The following is a 20,144-nucleotide window of genomic DNA, read 5'->3' on the forward strand; positions in this document are numbered from 1 at the left end:
ACTCCAGCTACAGTTGTCCTCTCTACCTTCCAGTCCAGCCACCTCTGCCCCCTCTTCAGCTGCTGGCGCTTAAGCTAGAGACTTGAGTTGCAATTTTTCAACGTTGTTCCCTCTCCCCCTCCTCCATCCTGGTTAAACTTAGAGACACAGTTTCACTTTTCTACAGCTTTTTTAAAATGTCTGGATTTATGAGCCAGACAAGACAGGCATTCCCACTTTGATTCATGTTAACCTTGAAGAAGCCCCCGATCCCTTTGAAGTACCCTGTACAATATTTTGCACTTCTTCACTTACTAGATCTGAATCCCACACATATTTTAATCCTGTTGCATAGTTTGTGACTAATTTCAGTGGGACTACTCTTGAGTATGAAGTAATGGGCTTAGGTAGACCATGACATAGTTGGGTACCACCCATTAGGCTTATATAGCAAAACAGTTACCTGTTTAAAATGATGCTCTGACTAAAAAGACTTTAGTACCCAGCACTCTGATGGAATAAATTTCAGCTGCAGTTTTTCCACAATTAATTATAGTTCCATCCTACTGAAATAGGACATTCAAGTATGCAGAGTCTGACAAATATGTGGAAGAAGTCTTTGTTCACTATAAGTCAAACACTTAGATAACGGGGTTTTTTTGTAGCTGCAAGGAAAATGACATCAGCTTAATGGTATGCCAGCATGTAGGAAACTGAAAATGTTCCTGATTGGAATCCAACTTTTCTATTGCTGTTGCTGTTCACAGCTAAGAAAACAAACAGAGAAGCCTAGTGCTTTACAAAAATAGGTGAGAAGCAAGAGCGAGATGTGTGACTTTTTTGATAGCAACTATTTCTTTTCGCACTGACACTTGATCTACATCTATCGGCCAGAGACACATTCCCGTCCTACTGATTTAAATGCAAATCACCTCTCACATCAATATCAACAAGCTTTAATAATGCTTAACTTAAAAGTGGACCATACCCACTGATTGCTAAGGGAGAATACAGATATAAATATGCCTCAGTTGAAATTTAGTTGCCTTGCAGAAGTTTCATGTGATTGTAGCAAAATATACAAAAGAAAGATGACATTTTACATAAGCAAGGATATATTAAGTTTCAAAATTATACATTTATTCCCATTATTTACAGAGAGCTATTTTAATCATACTTCCCAAATTCATAAATTGATCCCCTTATACATCAGTGTACAACAGCTGCTGGTTTCTTTTTGATCTGTTATATAGTTACTCCATATTCAGAATTTATTTGCCAGAATCTGAACTGGAGTAGCAGGCAAATTAAGCGTAAGTTCGTAATTCCATGTAGGTACCTGAAAGTCACCACATTTTGGGCACAGCAACTTTGGCATGTATCCCATTACTAATAATAAGTAGTGACAATGAGAAAGTCATTATACGGAACTCTCTCTAAGTAGTCAGCGAAAGTTTCAGTAGTTCTCCTGAATCAGTACATGTCACTAACAGACAATAGCAAGGCTGAGATGCAGCTGAGGTAAGAAGGTCGCTTTTGATAAGTTTCACTAAAGACCTAAGAGCAGAGTCGTGTGCTTCAGTGCCAACTCTTCCACACATCTTGCATTCATGTTTTCCTGTGCCACAGAAGTCATCCATCCTAGGAAGGATACGAAGGGCGTGAATTTGAGAGGCTTATAGTTAACGCTGGTGGATACGAATGCGAAAAAAGCACAATTTGTTTTTTAGCACTCCTAAAAAACCCCCACTCATGTCACACGGCTGGCATATGGGAATCTCATCACATGCAGCACAATGGTTGCTTCTCACGGCAGCAGACGCGAAAGAGGAAGGTGGGGTTCTGTAAGTAACCAGTGTGATCTGGAAGGAGCTTCTCAGCAGACAGAGTGCCTCATCTGAAATGTGTGAGGTGCACCAGACACTGATGAATTTAGTGTTTAACAAGCGTGCCACAATAATTTTGTTTTGCTGCTTACCTGCTTTTCCGGTGTATTTATATGTAACCAACATTCAATAAAAATGTGTTTTTTTGGAGGAGAGGGGAGGATAATTTTGCCACTAATTAGCATTAAGGAAGCTGCAAATTGGGGCTTAATAATTCTATATTCCAGCAAGGTACATGTGAACCTCAGAACAACATGGCAATAGCAAGATGAGATGCATTTTTAAACAATCAAGGAACTTGGGTAGAAAACTGCAGGAGTATAATTACCTTGACTCTCCACCTCTGCCAGCTTATTGACCAAGTAGTTAAGCGGAAGAAACTCTATTTGAGGTGACAAACTCTCCATAACTAGCACACTGTACTGTGAAGGAAAATGCATTTTAATTATTGGATTAATACTAGGAATAACAGCAAAGCCCTTTAACTTCTAAGACTCAATTTATCCAGATCCCCTCATCTCTCTTCCCCGCTTTCCTGCTACGCCATTTAGACACAGACACTCCTGTCTTCCAAACTTCTGATCTGGTGTTCCACTCAAGCAAATGGAGGTTTGCAAATTTCCATGTGGACAAGAATCACAACAACTTCAAGTTGAGGTTTAATCCCAAAATGCTTACCTGCTTATTGCTGAGTTTCTCAAGCAAGAGTTTAACATAGTTCCTTGCAATACTGTTGGTGCTTACAGGGTGATTCCAGAGTTGACTAACCTTACGACCAGTTGCCTATAAGACAAAATAAAATAAGGTTAGATACCTAAAGGACAAAGCAGCATTGATCTGTTCCTTTTTGGATGATGATTAATTTACATTGCAGTCCAGTCCTAAACCACATCTACTCAGATATGAGTCACACCAAGTTCAATGCTGTTTACTCCTAAGTAACTGGGGTTAGGACTGCAACATTATTCTGCCCAAATAATAATTATTAATAAACAATAATAGCACAAGCCACAATTTCAGATGTAGGCTTCATGATAGCCATCTTCAAATATCTAAAAGGCTGTCACATGGAATAATAATAATAATAATAATAATAATAATAATAATAATAATAATAATTTATTTGTACCCTGCCCATCTGGCTGGGTTTCCCCAGCCACTCTGGGCGGCTTCCAACAAAGATGAAAAATACACTAAAATGTCACATATTAAAAACTTCCCTGAACAGGGCTGCCTTCAGATGTCTTCTGAAGGGGTGGAGACGCTCCTTCAGATATACTGGACCGAGGCCATTTAGGGCTTTAAAGGTCAGCACCAACACTTTGAATTGTGCTCGGAAACGTACTGGGAGCCAATGTAGGTCTTTCAAGACCGGTGTTATGTGGTCTTGGTGGCCGCTCCCAGTCACCAGTCTAGCTGCCGCATTCTGGATTAGTTGTAGTTTCCGGGTCACCTTCAAAGGTAGCCCCACATAGAGCGCATTGCAGTAGTCCAAGCGGGAGATAACCAGAGCATGCACCACTCTGGCCAGACAGTCCGCAGGCAGATAGGGTCTCAGGCTACGTACCAGATGGAGCTGGTAAACAGCTGCCCTGGATACAGATTTGACCTGTGCCTCCATGGACAGCTGTGAGTCCAGAATGACTCCCAGGCTGCGCACCTGGTCCTTCAGGGGCACAGTTACCCCATTCAGGACCAGGGAATCCTCCACACCTGCCCACCTCCTGTCCCCCAAAAACAGTACTTCTGTCTTGTCAGGATTCAACCTGAATCTGTTAGCCACCATCCATCCTCCAACTGCCTCCAGACACTCACACAGGACCTTCACCGCCTTCACTGGTTCTGATTTAAAAGAGAGGTAGAGCTGGGTATCATCCGCATACTGATGAACACCCAGCCCAAACCCCCTGATGATCTCTCCCAGTGGCTGCATGTAAATGTTGAAAAGCATGGGGGAGAGGACAGAACCCTGAGGCACCCCACAAGTGAGAGCCCAGGGGTCTGAACACTCATCCCCCACCACCACTTTCTGAACACGGCCCAGGAGGAAGGAGCGGAACCACTGTATGACAGTGCCCCCAGCTCCTCAAGACAGTCCAGAAGGATGTTATGGTCAATGGTATCAAATGCCGCTGAGAGATCCAGCAGAACTAGGAAACAGCTCTCACCTTTGTCCCTAGCCCGCCGGAGATCATCAACCAGTGCGACCAAGGCAGTTTCAGTCCCATGACGAGGCCTGAATCCCGACTGGAAGGGATCCAAATGGTCCGCTTCTTCCAGGCGTGCCTGGCGTTGTTCAGCAACCACACGCTCAATCACCTTGCCCAAGAATGGAAGATTTGAGACTGGGCAATAATTGGCCATCGTGGCCGCATCTAAAGATGGTTTTTTAAGAAGCGGTTTAATAACCGCCTCTTTCAGCGGGTCTGGGAAGGCTCCCTCACGGAGGGAAGCATTCACCACCCCACGAAGCCCATCGCCCAGTCCTTCCCGGCTAGCTTTTATTAGCCAGGATGGGCAAGGATCCAGGAGACAGGTAGTTGGCTTCACTCATCCAAGCAGCCTGTCCACATCCTTGGAGGTAACAGGTTGGAATTGATCCCACGCAACTTGACTAGACAGGACTCTAGCACTCTCCCGCCATGGCCCTGCTCCCATGGTGGAGTCTACTTCTTCCCAAATCTGAGCGATTTTATCTGCAAAAAACTTTGCAAAATCATTGCAGGAGGTCATGTGGCCCGTACTGGGCCCCGATGTTGCAGGTGGTTCCGCTAAATTGTGAACCACCTGAAAAAGTCTCCTGCTGCTGTTTTCTGCAGATGCAATAGAGGCGGCGAAGAAAGTCTTCTTCGCTGTCGCTATCGCCACTTGGTAGGCTCGACGTTGAGCTCTAACCTGTGTCCGGTCAGATTTGGAATGAGTTATCCGCCACCGGCGCTCTAGCCGTCACAACGATTGTTTCATTGCCCTCAGATCCAGAAAACCACGGGGCTGTCCGGGCTCCATGCAATCGGAGAGGGCGCTTCGGAGCCAAACAGTCAATAGCCCTGGTTAACTCCACATTCCAGCGGGCCACCAGGGAATCAGCTGAAAGGCCATCAACATGGGATAAAGCATCCCCTACCACTCTCTGGAAACCATTTGGATCCATTAAGTGGCGGGGGCGGACCATCTGAATTGGTCCCAACTCCCTGCAGAGGGGATGGGTCGCAGAGAAGTCCAGTTGCACCAGGAAGTGATCTGACCATGGCACTTCTTTCGTTTCGCTTTTACTTAGTGTCAGATCACCAACATCCATAGAGGTAAACACCAGGTCCAAGGCATGTCTGCGGCTATGGGGTGGGCCAGACTTATTCAGGGACAGCCCCATGGAGGCCATGCTTTCCACGAAGTCCCAAGCGGCCCCTTGTAAGGTTGTGTCGGTATGGATGTTAAAATCCCCTAGGACAACCAAGCTAGGTGTCTCCAGGAGAACATCCGCCACGACCTGAAGCAGCTCGGGCAGGGAATCCTTGGTGCAGCGGGGAGGTCGGTACACCAAAAGGAATCCTGTACTGTCCCTATTGCCCAACTTCCAGAACATGCACTCGGAAAACTGGGTCTTCCCAATAGGACGCCTGGTGCAAACTAATGACTTCCTAAAAATCACTGCAACCCCCCCGCCCCGCCCACATGACCTGGGTTGCTGTGCGTAAGAGAAACCTGGTGGACAAGCAGCGGCAAGGACAGGCCCATCTGCTTCATCCAACCAAGTCTCTGTCACACATGCCAGGTCAAGTCCTCCATCCATGATCAAGTAATGGATGGCAGTGGTCTTATGAATCATTGACCTGGCATTGCACAGCAGCACCTTCAGGTCATGTGGGTATCCCTTGCTGATTCTAGTATCCATCCGGTCAGGACCAGACCCGGAGGCAGGGATAGTCCTCAGACAACGACTAAACCTGCCTCCTCGGTAATGACATGGTCTGGTCTTAGCGTAACTCCTCCTCCTACCCGTGATCACTGAGATGGAGATGGAGATGGACGATGGAGCAAGCTTGTTTTCTCCTGATCGGGAGGGTAGGACACGAACCAGTTGAATCAAGCTACAAGAAATGTAGCTCTAATAGCAAATGACGTGCTTTCTCCACTATAGTGAAAATCCTGCTTGTACAATGTGGTCAACAGCATTCTTTAGACGCCAGAATTCTTCAGCTAGTGCCCAAAAGGTCAAATGCAGCCTAGCAGAGGGTCTGCAATGGTCTGCTTCCATCCCACAAAGCTCTGCCCTGTTAAATGCCAGGTAGCTGCATCCTGCTTTTGTTACTTTTCGTATAACGGCTTCTTCTTCCCTACCAATTCACCAATAAAATCATCAGGGCAACTGAATCAAGAGACAAGTGTCAAAAAGGGACAAAAGATTAATGTTCCTAATAAGCTACATGCAACAAAAGAGGCAAAGTAATATTAGTTCTGGCTCCAAACCTAAATTAAAGTGTAATTGAAGAGTTCTGACCCTAAGGCTGATGAGGATTTAAGATGCAACACTGCAGCCCCTGAAGGAATGCCATTCAGTGGACTCCTTCCACTCCCTAAAACAAAATGTAGCAAGGACAGAACCAGCTTTGTTTTTGCCATGCAGCCAAATAAAGAACCCCTTTCTGTAAGGAAGTTCAATTAGCCCTTCTTGTTTCTTGAAATAGACATGGCAGCCTATAGAAAGGAATGCAAAACTACAAGCCCAAGTTCAGACAGCATACAAAGCTACAAAGCTGACTGATGGCTGAGCTCAGTGCAGTCGCTGGAGAGAAGCAAAGTGGTCACAATCTCACCTTGGTTGTCCACACTAAATCTTGGCTTGACTTAACGTTCAAATGAAGATCCTGTCTCACTGGCTCTGCAGAAGTAAATCAATGGCCAGAGACAACACTGTCTGGCTTTCAGTCCATGCCATTTTAAAACATTTCCCCTGTTAAAAGCTAATTACCAGGACTCAATGTTGTTTTCTCATTACCTTATAGCAGTAAGGTGCCAACCTTAAGCCATGATAAGCTTTTGACACACATTCTACAAGTGGCTATTTTACAGTTATTCAGATCACTCTCCTCTAAGCCCCACTTCCCAAATTGGGAAATTGTTAACCTTTTAATGGAATAAAAGTAGTACGGCTGATTTCATCAATAAACACGTATGTTCCCCACAAACAGCTTTAATACGAAACAAATAAATCACACAGTTACCTCAGGAAGCCTTATAAGGATACTCAGTTTGAGCTTTTCATTCTTTTCGGTGTTATCCAGCTCTGAAAACAAAAGGATACGATAAAAAGAAAGGGAAAAGGTCACTGACTATACAAATCCTCATTCAGCTACATTTACTCCAAGTGGCACTAACTTAAAAAGTTAATCACATCCTATTCCCTTATGGAAGCTTTTCCTTTCTTTTTTATAGCCATTTTTACGCAAATAATAATAATAATAATAATAATAATAATAATAATAATAATAATTATTTATTTATATCCCACCCTCCCCAGCCGAAGCCAGGCTCAGAGAGGCTAACAACAGTAAAGTAATACAGCATTCTAAAAACAATTCATTCTAAAATCAGTTCAAAATCAAATGAATGGCAACCATTGGACTAGAGTTCTGTGAGGAAATGGAAGCATTTGTGGTTTTGGATCATAGCGCATGAGGTGCAGCAATGGTGGACCAGCTGCCACTTTGCCCTTTTGGCTTCAGCAAGGTTTAAAAAATTCTGAGCGAGCAGCATAGCTGTCAGCTTACAGATTTGAAAATAAGGGACCAGCAGCCAAAATAAGGGACCTGCAGCCTCACCTGTTCCAGGCACTCCAGTCTCCCTGTCCTCCTGCAGTCTGGTCAGACTCATGCTGGTAGCTTCAAGAACACTGTCCAACCAACTTTGTAACCAGAGGTTCAACTGAATAGAATCTGAATCACATGCACCACAAGGCCTATGCAGCCTCAACTTAAGATGGCTCCCCGGCCTGGCTTTGCACTGCAAGGTTTGCAGCAGCACGTGCAACAAAATGGCGTCCAGCATTCAAAAAACCCCTCAGCTTGCATTAACTAGCCACACACAAGGCATGCAAGCTCCACCCCCCAGTCGTTCTTAGACTTCTTATTGGGTGAGCAACACAGCCAAGCAACACAGTTGGAGCCTCCATCCTCCCTGGCCGGCAGGGAGGGAGGGAGAGGAGCTGCTTCCTTTGAAATTTAAGGGACATCATTTAAGGGAAATTTAAGGGACATCCATCAATAAGGGACAGCAGCAGGACATGGCGCTGGAATAAGGGACTGTCCCTTCAAATAAGGGACACTTGACAGCTATGGCGAGCAGCAGTAGCCACCTCACCTCAGTACAGATCCGCCTCCCACCACCCAAAGGGAACCATGATGTTCCTCCTGCTTATTTTGAACTGTATTTCATTCAATTTAGAGGGATAATGATGTGATAAATGGAGGTAACTGAAGAGAATTTGATTTTGGAGGAGGATCAGGACAGAAAATTAATTGTGGGTAATGGGGTAATTAATTGAACAGATCTGGACGACATGTGAAGATATTATCTGGTGATTAGGACAGAAAATTAACTAGCCTGCCTTTCATGAAATAGAATTCTAGTAATTGTTTCTCGATATGCATATATGCATATAAATTAGCATATACAAATTCCATACAATGTTGTGCCTTTGGGCTCTGGATCACTGTAGCATTTTTGCACCTCCCTGCTACCTGCCCACCCAGACACATTTCAGTACAATCATTCAATATCACCACATAAAACTAGAAGAATGGGGCCACAGATAATAAACTAAATCCCAGTAGTGGGCACATCCCACACAGTCATGAGGAAAACAATAAGTCCACTTCAACAGTTCTCCCTTTGTCTATCACTCAAGGGGGAATCCCACCAAACCAAACTGACCCTCTACCCTGTTGGAGGAACTGGACATGGTGGAAGAGGTTAATTTCCTTCATGAGAACAAATCACCCCATCAATAAGGTAAGCCAACAGGTGCATGGTTAGCCAAGCCAGTTGCTATGGCAACAGCCCAGTGCCCCTTATCTAAGTGATCGAGGCACATCAGTGGGTCTGGGGTCTTGTGCTGCAGTGTTGGAATCAGTCTTGTGAAGTGGGTGAGTCTGACTAGAAGCATGAGTGTTATGCATGTGTGTTATGTCTTGAAGTGCTGGAACAACAGAGATACTTTGTACTTGTATATATCTGTATCTGTAGCTACAAAGCCTACAAGCTGTATGCACATATCGCTGTCTGGAATTGTATTTACTGAAGCCTTATCTTCTGCAGCAGTAAACTATTTTGGACCTTAAGATGCCTCTGTGTGGTGACTGGAACTTGGGGAAACATCCACTACATGTCTCTCTCACCTCAGATTCCCAACATATCAGGCTGTCACCATGGGTGAGGGTTAGAGAACTGTTTCCCACCTGGCTTACAACATCCTATATCAATATCCTGACTGAGTGTCCCTTTTGTGTCAGCCTCTTTGGGGATGGCACTGCCAGCCATAAAAAGGTAAAGGTACCCCTGCCCGTACGGGCCAGTCGTGACCGACTCTAGGGTTGTGCGCCCATCTCACTTAAGAGGCCGGGGGCCAGCGCTGTCCGGAGACACTTCCGGGTCACGTGGCCAGCGTGACGAAGCTGCTCTGGCGAGCCAGCGCAGCACACGGAAACGCCGTTTACCTTCCCGCTATAAAGCGGTACCTATTTATCTACTTGCACTTAGGGGTGCTTTCGAACTGCTAGGTGGGCAGGAGCTGGGACCAAAAGATGGGAGCTCACCCCGCCGCGGGGATTCGAACCGCCGACCATACGATCGGCAAGTCCTAGGCACTGAGGTTTTACCCACAGCGCCACCCGCGTCCCTACCGCCAGCCATAGCAGAACCTTATTTTTTTGCAACCAGGCCTTCCCTGCTTAGTCCTCAGTAGGACTGCTCCCAATGGGGAAAGTGGGGCAAGGCAGGCTCTGGACCCCACCTGTATTCATTTAGCCTATATATAGTATTCATTCAGCAGTGATAATTACAGCTATCATATAAAAGTAGCGAGAAAGAATGTGACTTGCATTATGAACACACATAGACATATTTCACTCAGTGAGACTTTCGGAATGAAAAGAGGATTAAAAATTACACTTACAACCAGGAATTCTAAACAATAAATATAAAAGAGGCCATCGAACTTGCACATTTTTTCCTTCGTGAAAATTAACCAATTAATCTTATCCAAGTAGGGGAACCGCATTAAGAGAAGCAGAACTCCTACAAGGCATTAAATCTCCCTCCTATCTTGGGCAGTCAAACCAGGAAGGTACCATGGTTGATAGTATCAAATACTGCTGCAAAATCAAAGAAAACCAACAGCATCACATTCCTTTGTCTGTCTCCCAACACAGGTCTTCCTGTTACGATAGAGAAGCAATGCAGCCGCGAGCTGCTAGCTTGAAAACAGCACATGATGGAATGTTAGGGCTGTTCCGTGGGAAACAGAGGGACAGTCAATTCACAGTGCAGAGGGCACCGGAATTAGCTCAGAGTGTAATATGAGCTGTACAGGAAGTACAGGGGGAGTTTGTTTCTCTCAACTGCTGGAGTTTGAAGAGAGCAGTCATGTTTTTTGTAACACTGCAAAGACAGAAATAAAAGCATGTAAATACGTTTCTGTCTATCTCTTTCCCCTGCCAGGGGGGGCAGGAAAGAGGGGGTGTGTTCTTCTCATGCTGAGAAGGATAGCCTATCGCGACCTCTGCCTGGATCTTGCCGGGAATGCAGACAGGGAGATCAAGCCGGGTGCCTGGAGAGTTGCCAGTTTCTCCTGATAAAGGCTTGATTTTCGACACTTCCTTCATACAGGGCAGCCAAGTCAGTCTCTGCACCCAGCCCAGGCGTCCAATTGAAGTTATCCAGAAAACTGGTTTCATTCCAGAGTATCTGGAGCTTTAGCTACAAAGAACTAGAGCTTAGCTTTTCAAAAGGGTGGAAACCAAGGTATAGAGTCATAACGAACAGAACACCCAAGCCTGTGCCACAAATAAACCAGATTTATATAGAAAACTGATCCAGATTTTCATGTAGTGTCGTGCTGGCTAAAAATACCCTCCATTTCTTTAAGAAAAGATGGCCTTGAATTGCACTGATGACAGTTTGCAGAATGTGTCTTAATGGGGATTTTATTAATGCATATTCATATCCAAATGTATATTTGTAGCTATCAACCCTGCCCCCCTCAAAACAGCTTATAAGCAAGACAACTTATGAAACCAACGTTTTAAATCTCAGTTACCTTAGCTCACGATCTAAATAAGTTTGAGCAAATCCACTCTCAAATATAATTTTAATGTAATTGCCTGATTGCATATTAGCATGAATTCAAGAACACAGGATTTTACCATAGCCTTTCTAATATATAACCCTATTTGTGCATTAGTATTAAAATAAGGGACGCAGGTGGTGCTGCGGTCTAAACCACAGAGCCTAGGCCTTGCCGATTGGAAGGTCAGCAGTTCAAATCCCTGCGACAGGCTGAGCTCCCATTGTTCGGTCCCAGTTCCTGCCCACCTAGCAGTTTGAAAGCACGCCAAAAAAGTGCAAGTAGATAAATAGGTACCGCTCCGGCGGGAAGGTAAGCGGCGTTTCCGTGTGCTGCTCTGGTTCGCCAGAAGCGGCTTAGTCATGCTGGCCACATGACCCAGAAGCTGTCTGCGGACAAACGCCGGCTCCCTCAGCCTATAGAGCGAGACGAGCGCGTAACCCCAGAGTCGTCTGCGACTGGACCTAACGGTCAGGGGTACCATTACCTTTACCTTTTTATTAAAATAATACTTTCAAGTTAAGTGGCTGGGACCAAATTTTTATACAGCTACAAGAAAAAGTTAAAGAAAAAAGAAAAAGAAAGTCCAGTTACATTGAAACAACTGCTTCTTAAATGCCAAACGCAGTTGACACTGAAAAAGTACATCTGCTCTCCCTGTAGTGTGTAGCTGCAAAAACATGTGCTGCAACCTATTGGCTGTGCTTTTCTCCACCAGCAACCCATAATGTTTAAGGGAAAAACACATGATGTAATCACATGATGTCACACATTTCCTTAACAACAAATTACAGAAATAAGAGGGTGCTGTTTCGATCATCATCACATACAGTTCTGGTCCGATGCAAACACTTTAAGTATGATGACCTTCAGAATAATAAAACATAAAGCTTTTAAAAACTGGAATATTTGCTCTTTCTACAAATCATAACATCTCTTTATCATGGCAAAACACAACCATTAACGAGAGTGAATATGTTCAGGAGAGAATTTTGTTAACCAAACTACTTCAAAATCCTAATGAGGAACCAAAATATCAGTCCCTCCAGGCCGTTTCACAGTTTAGAAGTCCACACTTCCAAGGCGGAACAGACGATTAGTTCAGTCAACTTAGATGTTTCATGGTTGTTGGAACCATGCCTCCTGCCCTAATAAATGCCAGCTGAACAGAGCTATATAAAGCAGAAGCACAAGAGATGAGATTTGCAAAATCGATTGAGGTGACAGAGAAACACTGTGGGTGTGTTATTGTAAAGCTGTAGCAACAAGTACTCTGGAGGAAGTGAAGTCCCTTTCCAGTATTTCCATTTCCGAGGTAAATACATTATGACCTGTGCAAGGAACACAGTAACTGAAAAGGGCCCCAGAATTGTAGGATCAAAACCTACATGCAGAAGGCTTCCACCCAATTACTGCCATGTATGTCAATTTATTTTAGATCTACTGTTTACGTAAATAAACCATTCTAACACAAAATTTTCTCCTTTCTATGCTCTTCTATCAGCATGAATTCAGTAAAATCAAATATTTCTGCCCACAATTTACGGTGTTCTTTGTTGCAGCTAAAATATTTGAATTGAACTTAAATATTACAGAGATAACATAAAATGTCTTGTGGCATCTTAAAAGAATAACAAATTAATGAGGCATAAACTTTTGTGGGCCTATGAAAGGTGAGGCAAGACACTTCTGTTTATGCTACCCTTCCAAACATCTCTCTATCAATGCTATAAACACAAGAGTATGAAGAGCAGTGAAAGACTGGAATGAATCTTAGTCTCATGTCCTGCCCCTCTGGAAAGGTTAGTGTGAACCAAAATCCAACTCTTTTTGGTACACATCCTCTTTTTAAAAACAAAACAAAACCCAGACCCACTTATATGGGCATATATTTATTTACACAGAGAGATAGAGAGAGATACATGCAGGCCTCATTTCATACTGAAGTTTGTGCTATGTATGTGGCAGTGGAAATTCAAGACTCTCTCTTGCATGCCATCCCAAATAACAAATCTACTTACTAGGACACGGCGTGATGCCAGCTTCCGTCGCTTTCGGGTAGGACAGGGAGACTTAATTTCCAAATAACAGTTGTTACTGTTCTAGTGTTCTATTCAGAGCTGCTAGCAAATAGTTAATGATGGGATATGGAAAATCCATCTTACCTTTCAAAAGTTTCATTACGCACTTCTCCGTCAAATGTAGCACTCCATGGTCAATGTAATGCAAGAGTGCATGCAAAGGGAGACATTGGATGCCCAGTGCTATATGCAGAGTATGAAATCCTGCAGTTTGAGAGAGAGAGAAATATTCCTCAGCAAAAGCAAAGCAAACACCCTATTCAGAACTGCTGGGTGAGGTTCGACTAAGCAGACCTACTGAAATGAATAGACCTAATTTAGTCATGTCTATTAATTTCAACATCAAAATTTCAACATCAAAAAGCTCAACATCAACAAAAAGCTCAAAATTAAAAAAACGAAGATCATAGCCACTGTTCCCAACACCTCCTGGCAAATAGAAGGGGAAGAAATGGAGGCAGTGAGAGATTTGACTTTCTTGGGCTCCATGATCAATGCAGATGGTGACAGCAGTCACGAAATTAAAAGACGCCTGCTCCTTGGGAGAAAGGCGATGGCAAACATAGACAGCATCTTAAAAAGCAGAGACATCACCTTGCCAACAAAGGTCCGTATAGTTAAAGCTATGGTTTTCCCAGTAGTGATGTATGGAAGTGAGAGCTGGACCATAAAGAAGGCTGGTCGCCAAAGAATTGATGCTTTTGAATTCTGGTGCTGGAGAAGACTCTTGAGAGTCCCATGGACTGCAAGAAGAACAAACCTCTCCATTCTTAAGGAAATCGGCCCTGAGTGCTCACTGGAAGGACAGATCCTGAAGCTGAGTCTCCAATACTTTGGCCACCTCATGAGAAGAGAAGACTCCCTGGAAAAGACCCTGATGTTGGGAAAGATGGAGGGCACAAGGAGAAGGGGACAACAGAGGACGAGATGGTTGGACAGTGTTCTCAAAGCTACAAACATGAGTTTGACCAAGCTGTGGGAGGCAGTGGAAGACAGGAGGGCCTGGCGTGCTCTGATCCATGGGGTCACGAAGAGTCAGACACGACTAAACGACTAAACAACAACATTAATTTCAATGGATCAACTCTGAGTAAAAATAAGCAACGGGTTACACCATTACTCTAATGGCCTCACAGGTGACAAGATGATTAGCCACGTTCTCTGGCAAAAACATTCTTAATTGGATTGAGAACCAGCCCAAGTCTATTGGGTCAGATGAGAAACCCCTTGCTGTTTTGTGAAACTGCCCAGCAACATGGGCAACAAGGAAATTTGTCCAGAGCAGCTTCTCAGAAAGCTACAGTGCAGTCAACATCATAAGGACAATTCCTCTTTTCATGGATAACTCCTCTGAATCTTCCCTACTCAGAATAAGATTCGCCCAGTGGCTCATGAAGGTGAATAGGTTATGGAAGCAGCATTTGTCGCCAGCAATTTGCCAACATTATTTGTACATCAGGAATATTTCTTAGAATGGTGTGTGGATGATGGCATAGGACAAATTCAAATCAATGCTCGCCTGTTAGTTTTGATTTTTTGTACTGCTAGATAAGAACACCTTGACATGAAGGCGGCCGGGGGGGGGGGCACAGGAGGAAGGAAAGATAATGCCAAGCATCCGTTCCAGCTCTGCCAGCCCCACAGAGTCCCCTCTCGCAACTGCCTGGTAGGAAAGATCCTGACTTATGGTTTTTTATTGGGATTTTATCACTGCCTTGGTAGGATCTGTATCCTGAAGGGCAAGATATAAATTGTGGTAAACAATCAACGTAAAAAAATTCAGTAAAGTTTCCTCTGTATACAGACACAGGTGGGGACTGAAGAAAGCTAGCCCCCAGAAATGGGCACAATGACTTTTATATTTCTCCCTTTCCTACAAGAAACTGAGGGTATACGTGGCTTTTCTCTCCTACAAAATTACACTCTGACAACAACCCCATGGAGGTATGTCAGAATGAGAGAGAGAGAGAGAGAGAGAGAGAGAGAGAGAGAGAGAGAGAGAGAGAGAGACTGGCCCAAAGTTCAGATGATCAGCCTCACAGTTGAGCATAGCTGTCAACTTTCCCTTTTTTTGCGTGAAATTCCCTTATTCTAGCGCCATTTCCCGCTGCTTCCCACTGCTATCCCGGATTGTTAGATATCCCGTAGACTGTCCCCAGGACAGGTGAGGCTGCTGATCCCTTATTTTCAAATCTGAAAGTTGACAGCTATGCAGTTGAGCAGGAACTTCAAATGCAAGTCTCCAGTCCAGTGCATCCATAATTACTACAGCATTTTGGCTCTCCCTGCCTAAATGAATGGAACACACAGCTTGACTGTCCTAGGACTTACCAGGAGGCAAAGGCATGCACATTCCACTGGTGGCCTGTAGAATCTGACACATGATACAGAATACGACCATCTCACCCAATCTTCCTTCCTGCCTACTGCATAAAAGATAAGAACAGCATGGAATGTAAGAACGGCAAATTCACATACTTCCCTGAACTCCTTTCATTATTCATAGTCCAGCTTCATAAGCCATATGCTCACCCCTCCTCCTGCAATCTGGAGAACCTGCTTTGTTAACCAGTTTTTCCAAAACAAGGACCTCTGATTTAATTTAATATCAGTTTACTAGCCAGGACATTAGGTCAGAATCTCCGGGTCAAAGCCACACTGGCAAGACAATGAAGCAAAGGATGAAGGAGCTTGCAAACTTGTTTATGCATCTTAAATACTTTTAGCCCCCTCTTCCTTGACAAGTAATCCCAGGAGAGAGTATAATAAAACCATTTAAGGTGCTACTGGAAGGATTTTTTTTATTTTGTTTCGACTACGGCAGACCAACACGGCTACCTACCTGTAACTAAAGTGCCTCAGTTTCCCTTAATACAATACAAGACTTGACACCCATTTTTGACCTCACAAACCATGTATTACGTAGTAAGGAATGCTATGTCTAAAATGACCCTTCTGCTGCTTAAACTGGAACATAAGCATGAAGCAATACAATACAGTCTAAAAATTAAAGCAACAGTTGTAGCATAATTGCATTTTGTGGTGTTTCATAAGCATTGTTGAACACGTTGAATGAATTTGTCACAGGCAATAACAAAAGATTAAATAAACCTTTATGCATATAAAGCTCTGATCAATGTTCTTAGCAAGTCTACCATGTGTGGAGTCAGGTAATCATGGCACAATCTCACCACCCCAAAGAAAAAACACAACACTCTTTTCAGCTTTTGTGGGGGTTCTCTTTTTTTATTGAACTTATTGTGTCTTAATTGAAAATAATTACTTACCATGAGAAGATCCAGGGACCAAGACCATATTTCTTCCAAACGTTCTCCATTATCAAGCATATTAGATCCAGCTAGAAAGGGGAGGGGGGTATATTTGAATTCTTATGTACAAGACTTTCCAATTTTCTAACTTACTCTCAAAATTCTCACAATTATTCACCAGCAGATTAAAATCATTTACTATGGCTGAAACCTCGTTTAGCACAGTATAGTTTAATTCTGAGTAAACATGCTTAGGGATTCCACTGCAGGGGACCAGTTCTATGAACAATTACTTCAGAGTAAGCGCTACTGAAGTAAAATGAAACTTATCTGTGATTTCTGAGTAACATTCATAGGACTACGTTGTAATTACACCAACATGTGCTGTGTGTGAAAGCAGCTTTCTGGGTAGAGTTGGTGGCCCAGCCAATGTGGCCAAAGAGCTTGCCAACGCACCTGAACCAAGGAGGAGTGAACTCCCCACACATCAGCTGCTAAACAGAGAGTTCAATCCGCTTTCTCCACAACGTTTGGGTGTGCCAATAAGTTCCCCATAGGGAACTGTCTGGTGCAGCCAAACCAAGCAGGACGGAGCTCTCCTGCCCATCAGCTGATGCTCCCCTGCTTTCTACAGGGACTGGCGCCCATCCTGTTGCTTCTCCATCACACGGGATGTCGAGTGCAGGGCAGGTGAGTGCTGTTTGGGGGAAATAGTCTCACGGGCTAAATGGTGAGGCCTGACAGCAACACACACATTCTAAAGGGACAAAATGAGGTCTTGCTGTAAAACATTGTTTTACTTTTATACATAGATACATGAAAAGAACCGACCGATTTCGAAACATAATCCACCGCTATTTGGTCAATCTTCTTTTTGTCAACATGCTTCAGGTGCCTTGTGAGATGATCTTTCAACTGTGCTACCATCTGAAAATACAAACCAGTAACTTACAATTCTAATATTAAAAAGAACAAGGGGAGGGGTAATCCTAGGCAGTTAAGATTAGTTTTATAAAGCAAACAATTGTCTATGCCTTAGCCACAAGTAGTAATTGGATGGGGGATTGCGACAACTCTCAAGGTCACTTCCAACTCTACAATTCTATCATCTAGGACTCTATGATCCACAGTCCTCTCTATGCTTTGTCTCACATTAATTATTCCTGGTTCAATGTTGTTCTTTGTTGTATTTCTTTTCTTTGTTTTCATTACCGTTATTTTGTTTAATTCATTACCATTAATGAAAATCCTCAACAAAAAGTAATTTACAGATATGGCAACGTGCGTTTTAGTAAAATTGTTGGGATATACTTTTTCAAATGCAGCATTAAAAGAAATTGGGTACAAAAATATCCCAAAACAATCCAGTAGGATCACACTGAAGATATCTGTGGTGAGTTCAGATGCAGCACTTGAAGTCATATGACTCACAGCAGCATGGTGCATGAATTAATGTGTTCCTCTCCCTCCACCCATTATATCATCTTATGCTGTATAAGTATAGAAAAACATGGGTTTATATGCTTTCCGACTATCATGTATTTCTGTGACCTCCACATATACAGTGGTGCCTCGCAAGACGAAAAGAATCCGTTCTGTGATTCTCTTCGTCTAGCGGTTTTTTCGTCTTGCGAAGCAAGCCCATTGACGGATTAGCGGATTAGCGCTATTAGCGGCTTTTAGTGGCTTATCTGCTGATCGGATCAGCTGATAAGCGACTTAGCGGCTTAGAAAAAGGGGGGGAAAGCAAAAAAACCCAGCAGGAACTCGCAAGACATTGTCGTCTTGCGAAGCAAGCCCATAGGAAATTCGTTTTGCGAAGCACCTCCAAAACGGAAAACTCTTTCGTCTAGCGAGTTTTCCGTCTTGCGAGGCATTCGTCTTGTGGGGCACCACTGTACCTGTGACATGGAAACAATAAGTGAACCAATTTATTTTCTGCGCATGCAACCCATACTCCCACTTATTATGTAAATTCCAGAAGTGAAAATTGGGGTCTAGAGCCTTCTATACAGAGAGGGTCTTAGTAGGAGGTTGCCAGTGGGTATTACATGGTATTTTCTCAGCATTCCAAAAGCTCATATTCAACATCAGAAGATTACCTAAGAGCCGTTTACAACGAAAAATTCAACCTGAGGAAATGTGTGAGCATTTCTGTATAGTAGTTTTGCTGACCAAAGAAAACAGAGCTTCATGAAGAAGTTGAACGCTAACATTTGCATTTACATTTTCCAATATCCTTTCTTAACTAACTTGTGCCACCTATTGCCAACACGTACCAGTCCTGTTAGCAACCGTTGCCGGTAATCTTCTTCCTGGAAGAGAGGAACTATATTTTCTTCTGAAATTAGACAAGAGAAGGAGAGGCCATATTATGTTGTTGTTATTCAAGGACTATGCTATACATCAGAGCCCTCTGGGTAACAGGGCACATGTTTGAGCAGCTTCTGAATGTAGTGCCAACATGCTGCCTGCATTTTGATAATCAGGGAACACAGAAACTGCCTTAAACCGAGTTAGCTCATTGATGCATCTATAGCTTGCCAGGAATGGAGAAGAGGGATCCTTCAATGTTGGCGACTGAAGCCAGGACCATTTACGAGCGAAGTATGTTCTCAACCACTGAGTGATGGTCTTTCTCCATAAGGAAATAAATTTCTTATCAATTTTTCAAAAATATCCATGCATGGCTATGTAAGGCAAGCTCAGTTGAGGGTTGAACCTGAGAAAACTTGGAGTGAGTTCTGAGAAGCCTAACATAGGAACAGGCTGGTAGTATCCAAGATGCCCCTCTAACCACCACAAGCCCTTTAGAGCCAGCAGGTCCAGAGAAATCAGGGGAAATAATACAAAATGCTCTTTGTTCTGAAGTTGACATTCATAGCCCACAGCATGCACAGGATCCTTGAAGAGGCGAACAAATGATTATTGGTGTGTAGGTTGGGGTCCTAGAAGCAAAACATTGCTTACTTGCCACTTTGCTTCTTTAAGCACAATGAGCAGTCCAGCTCATGTTTTAGGCCTCCAAACTTAATGGGAATTAACTTACAGATGCCTTTGAGACAGGACTTTGGTACTTCCAAATGGTACCTCTAAGTTATGTGTAACTATCAGCACCCTGATCTTGGAACACTTTACTAAAAGTTCCATGATAAATAAACATATTTAGGAAAATACAGAGGGGCCGGGTTCCCCACTGAAATGAAGCAAATATATTTGCCTGCAAACTTATTTCCCACAGCAATCTTTTCATACAAGTACCTCTCCTGAGAAATCTAGAGCAGCGTTCTTGCATTTTAATTAAATGCCCCCCCTTTGTCTTCAGCAAATCTGTATGATTCACAGTACCAGGCAACTCACCATTTACACACACACAATTTGCATGCAACCACGCACACACGTGGTGCCAGGAACCTGGAAGCGGATTCTGGAAATGGGGAGCACCCTGAATAGTCTTCCTGGCTCGCAAGGAGACCCTCCCCAGAGCCCAAAGTAGACATCCTGTTTGGGCTTGGGGGGGGGTCTCGTCATGAGCCAGAGGGGCAGCAGGGCTTTGTGGAACTGCTGAGCGTCCCCGCTTAACAGCTGA

General features: G+C 43.7%; 1 protein-coding gene across 3 annotated transcripts in view; it reads right to left on the reverse strand.

The window, feature by feature from the left end:
- Positions 1 to 919: 919 nt before the first annotated feature.
- The window catches only part of GSAP (gamma-secretase activating protein), a 52,557-nt gene continuing 33,332 nt past the window's right edge, over positions 920 to 20,144 (reverse strand). For all 3 annotated transcript variants that reach the window (XM_081210683.1, XM_081210685.1, XM_081210684.1), the window contains 9 exons: positions 18,835 to 18,896; positions 17,387 to 17,482; positions 16,574 to 16,644; positions 15,618 to 15,712; positions 13,371 to 13,490; positions 7,088 to 7,149; positions 2,544 to 2,648; positions 2,194 to 2,287; positions 920 to 1,620 (listed from right to left, as the gene is read on the reverse strand). In XM_081210683.1, coding sequence (XP_081066809.1) covers positions 1,529 to 1,620; positions 2,194 to 2,287; positions 2,544 to 2,648; positions 7,088 to 7,149; positions 13,371 to 13,490; positions 15,618 to 15,712; positions 16,574 to 16,644; positions 17,387 to 17,482; positions 18,835 to 18,896 — 797 coding nt within the window. In that variant the 3' untranslated portion in view covers positions 920 to 1,528. The remainder of the gene's footprint in view (positions 1,621 to 2,193; positions 2,288 to 2,543; positions 2,649 to 7,087; positions 7,150 to 13,370; positions 13,491 to 15,617; positions 15,713 to 16,573; positions 16,645 to 17,386; positions 17,483 to 18,834; positions 18,897 to 20,144) is intronic.

Source organism: Podarcis bocagei, assembly GCF_964188305.1.
Source record: "Podarcis bocagei genome assembly, chromosome: 10".
Lineage (NCBI taxonomy): Eukaryota > Metazoa > Chordata > Lepidosauria > Squamata > Lacertidae > Podarcis > Podarcis bocagei.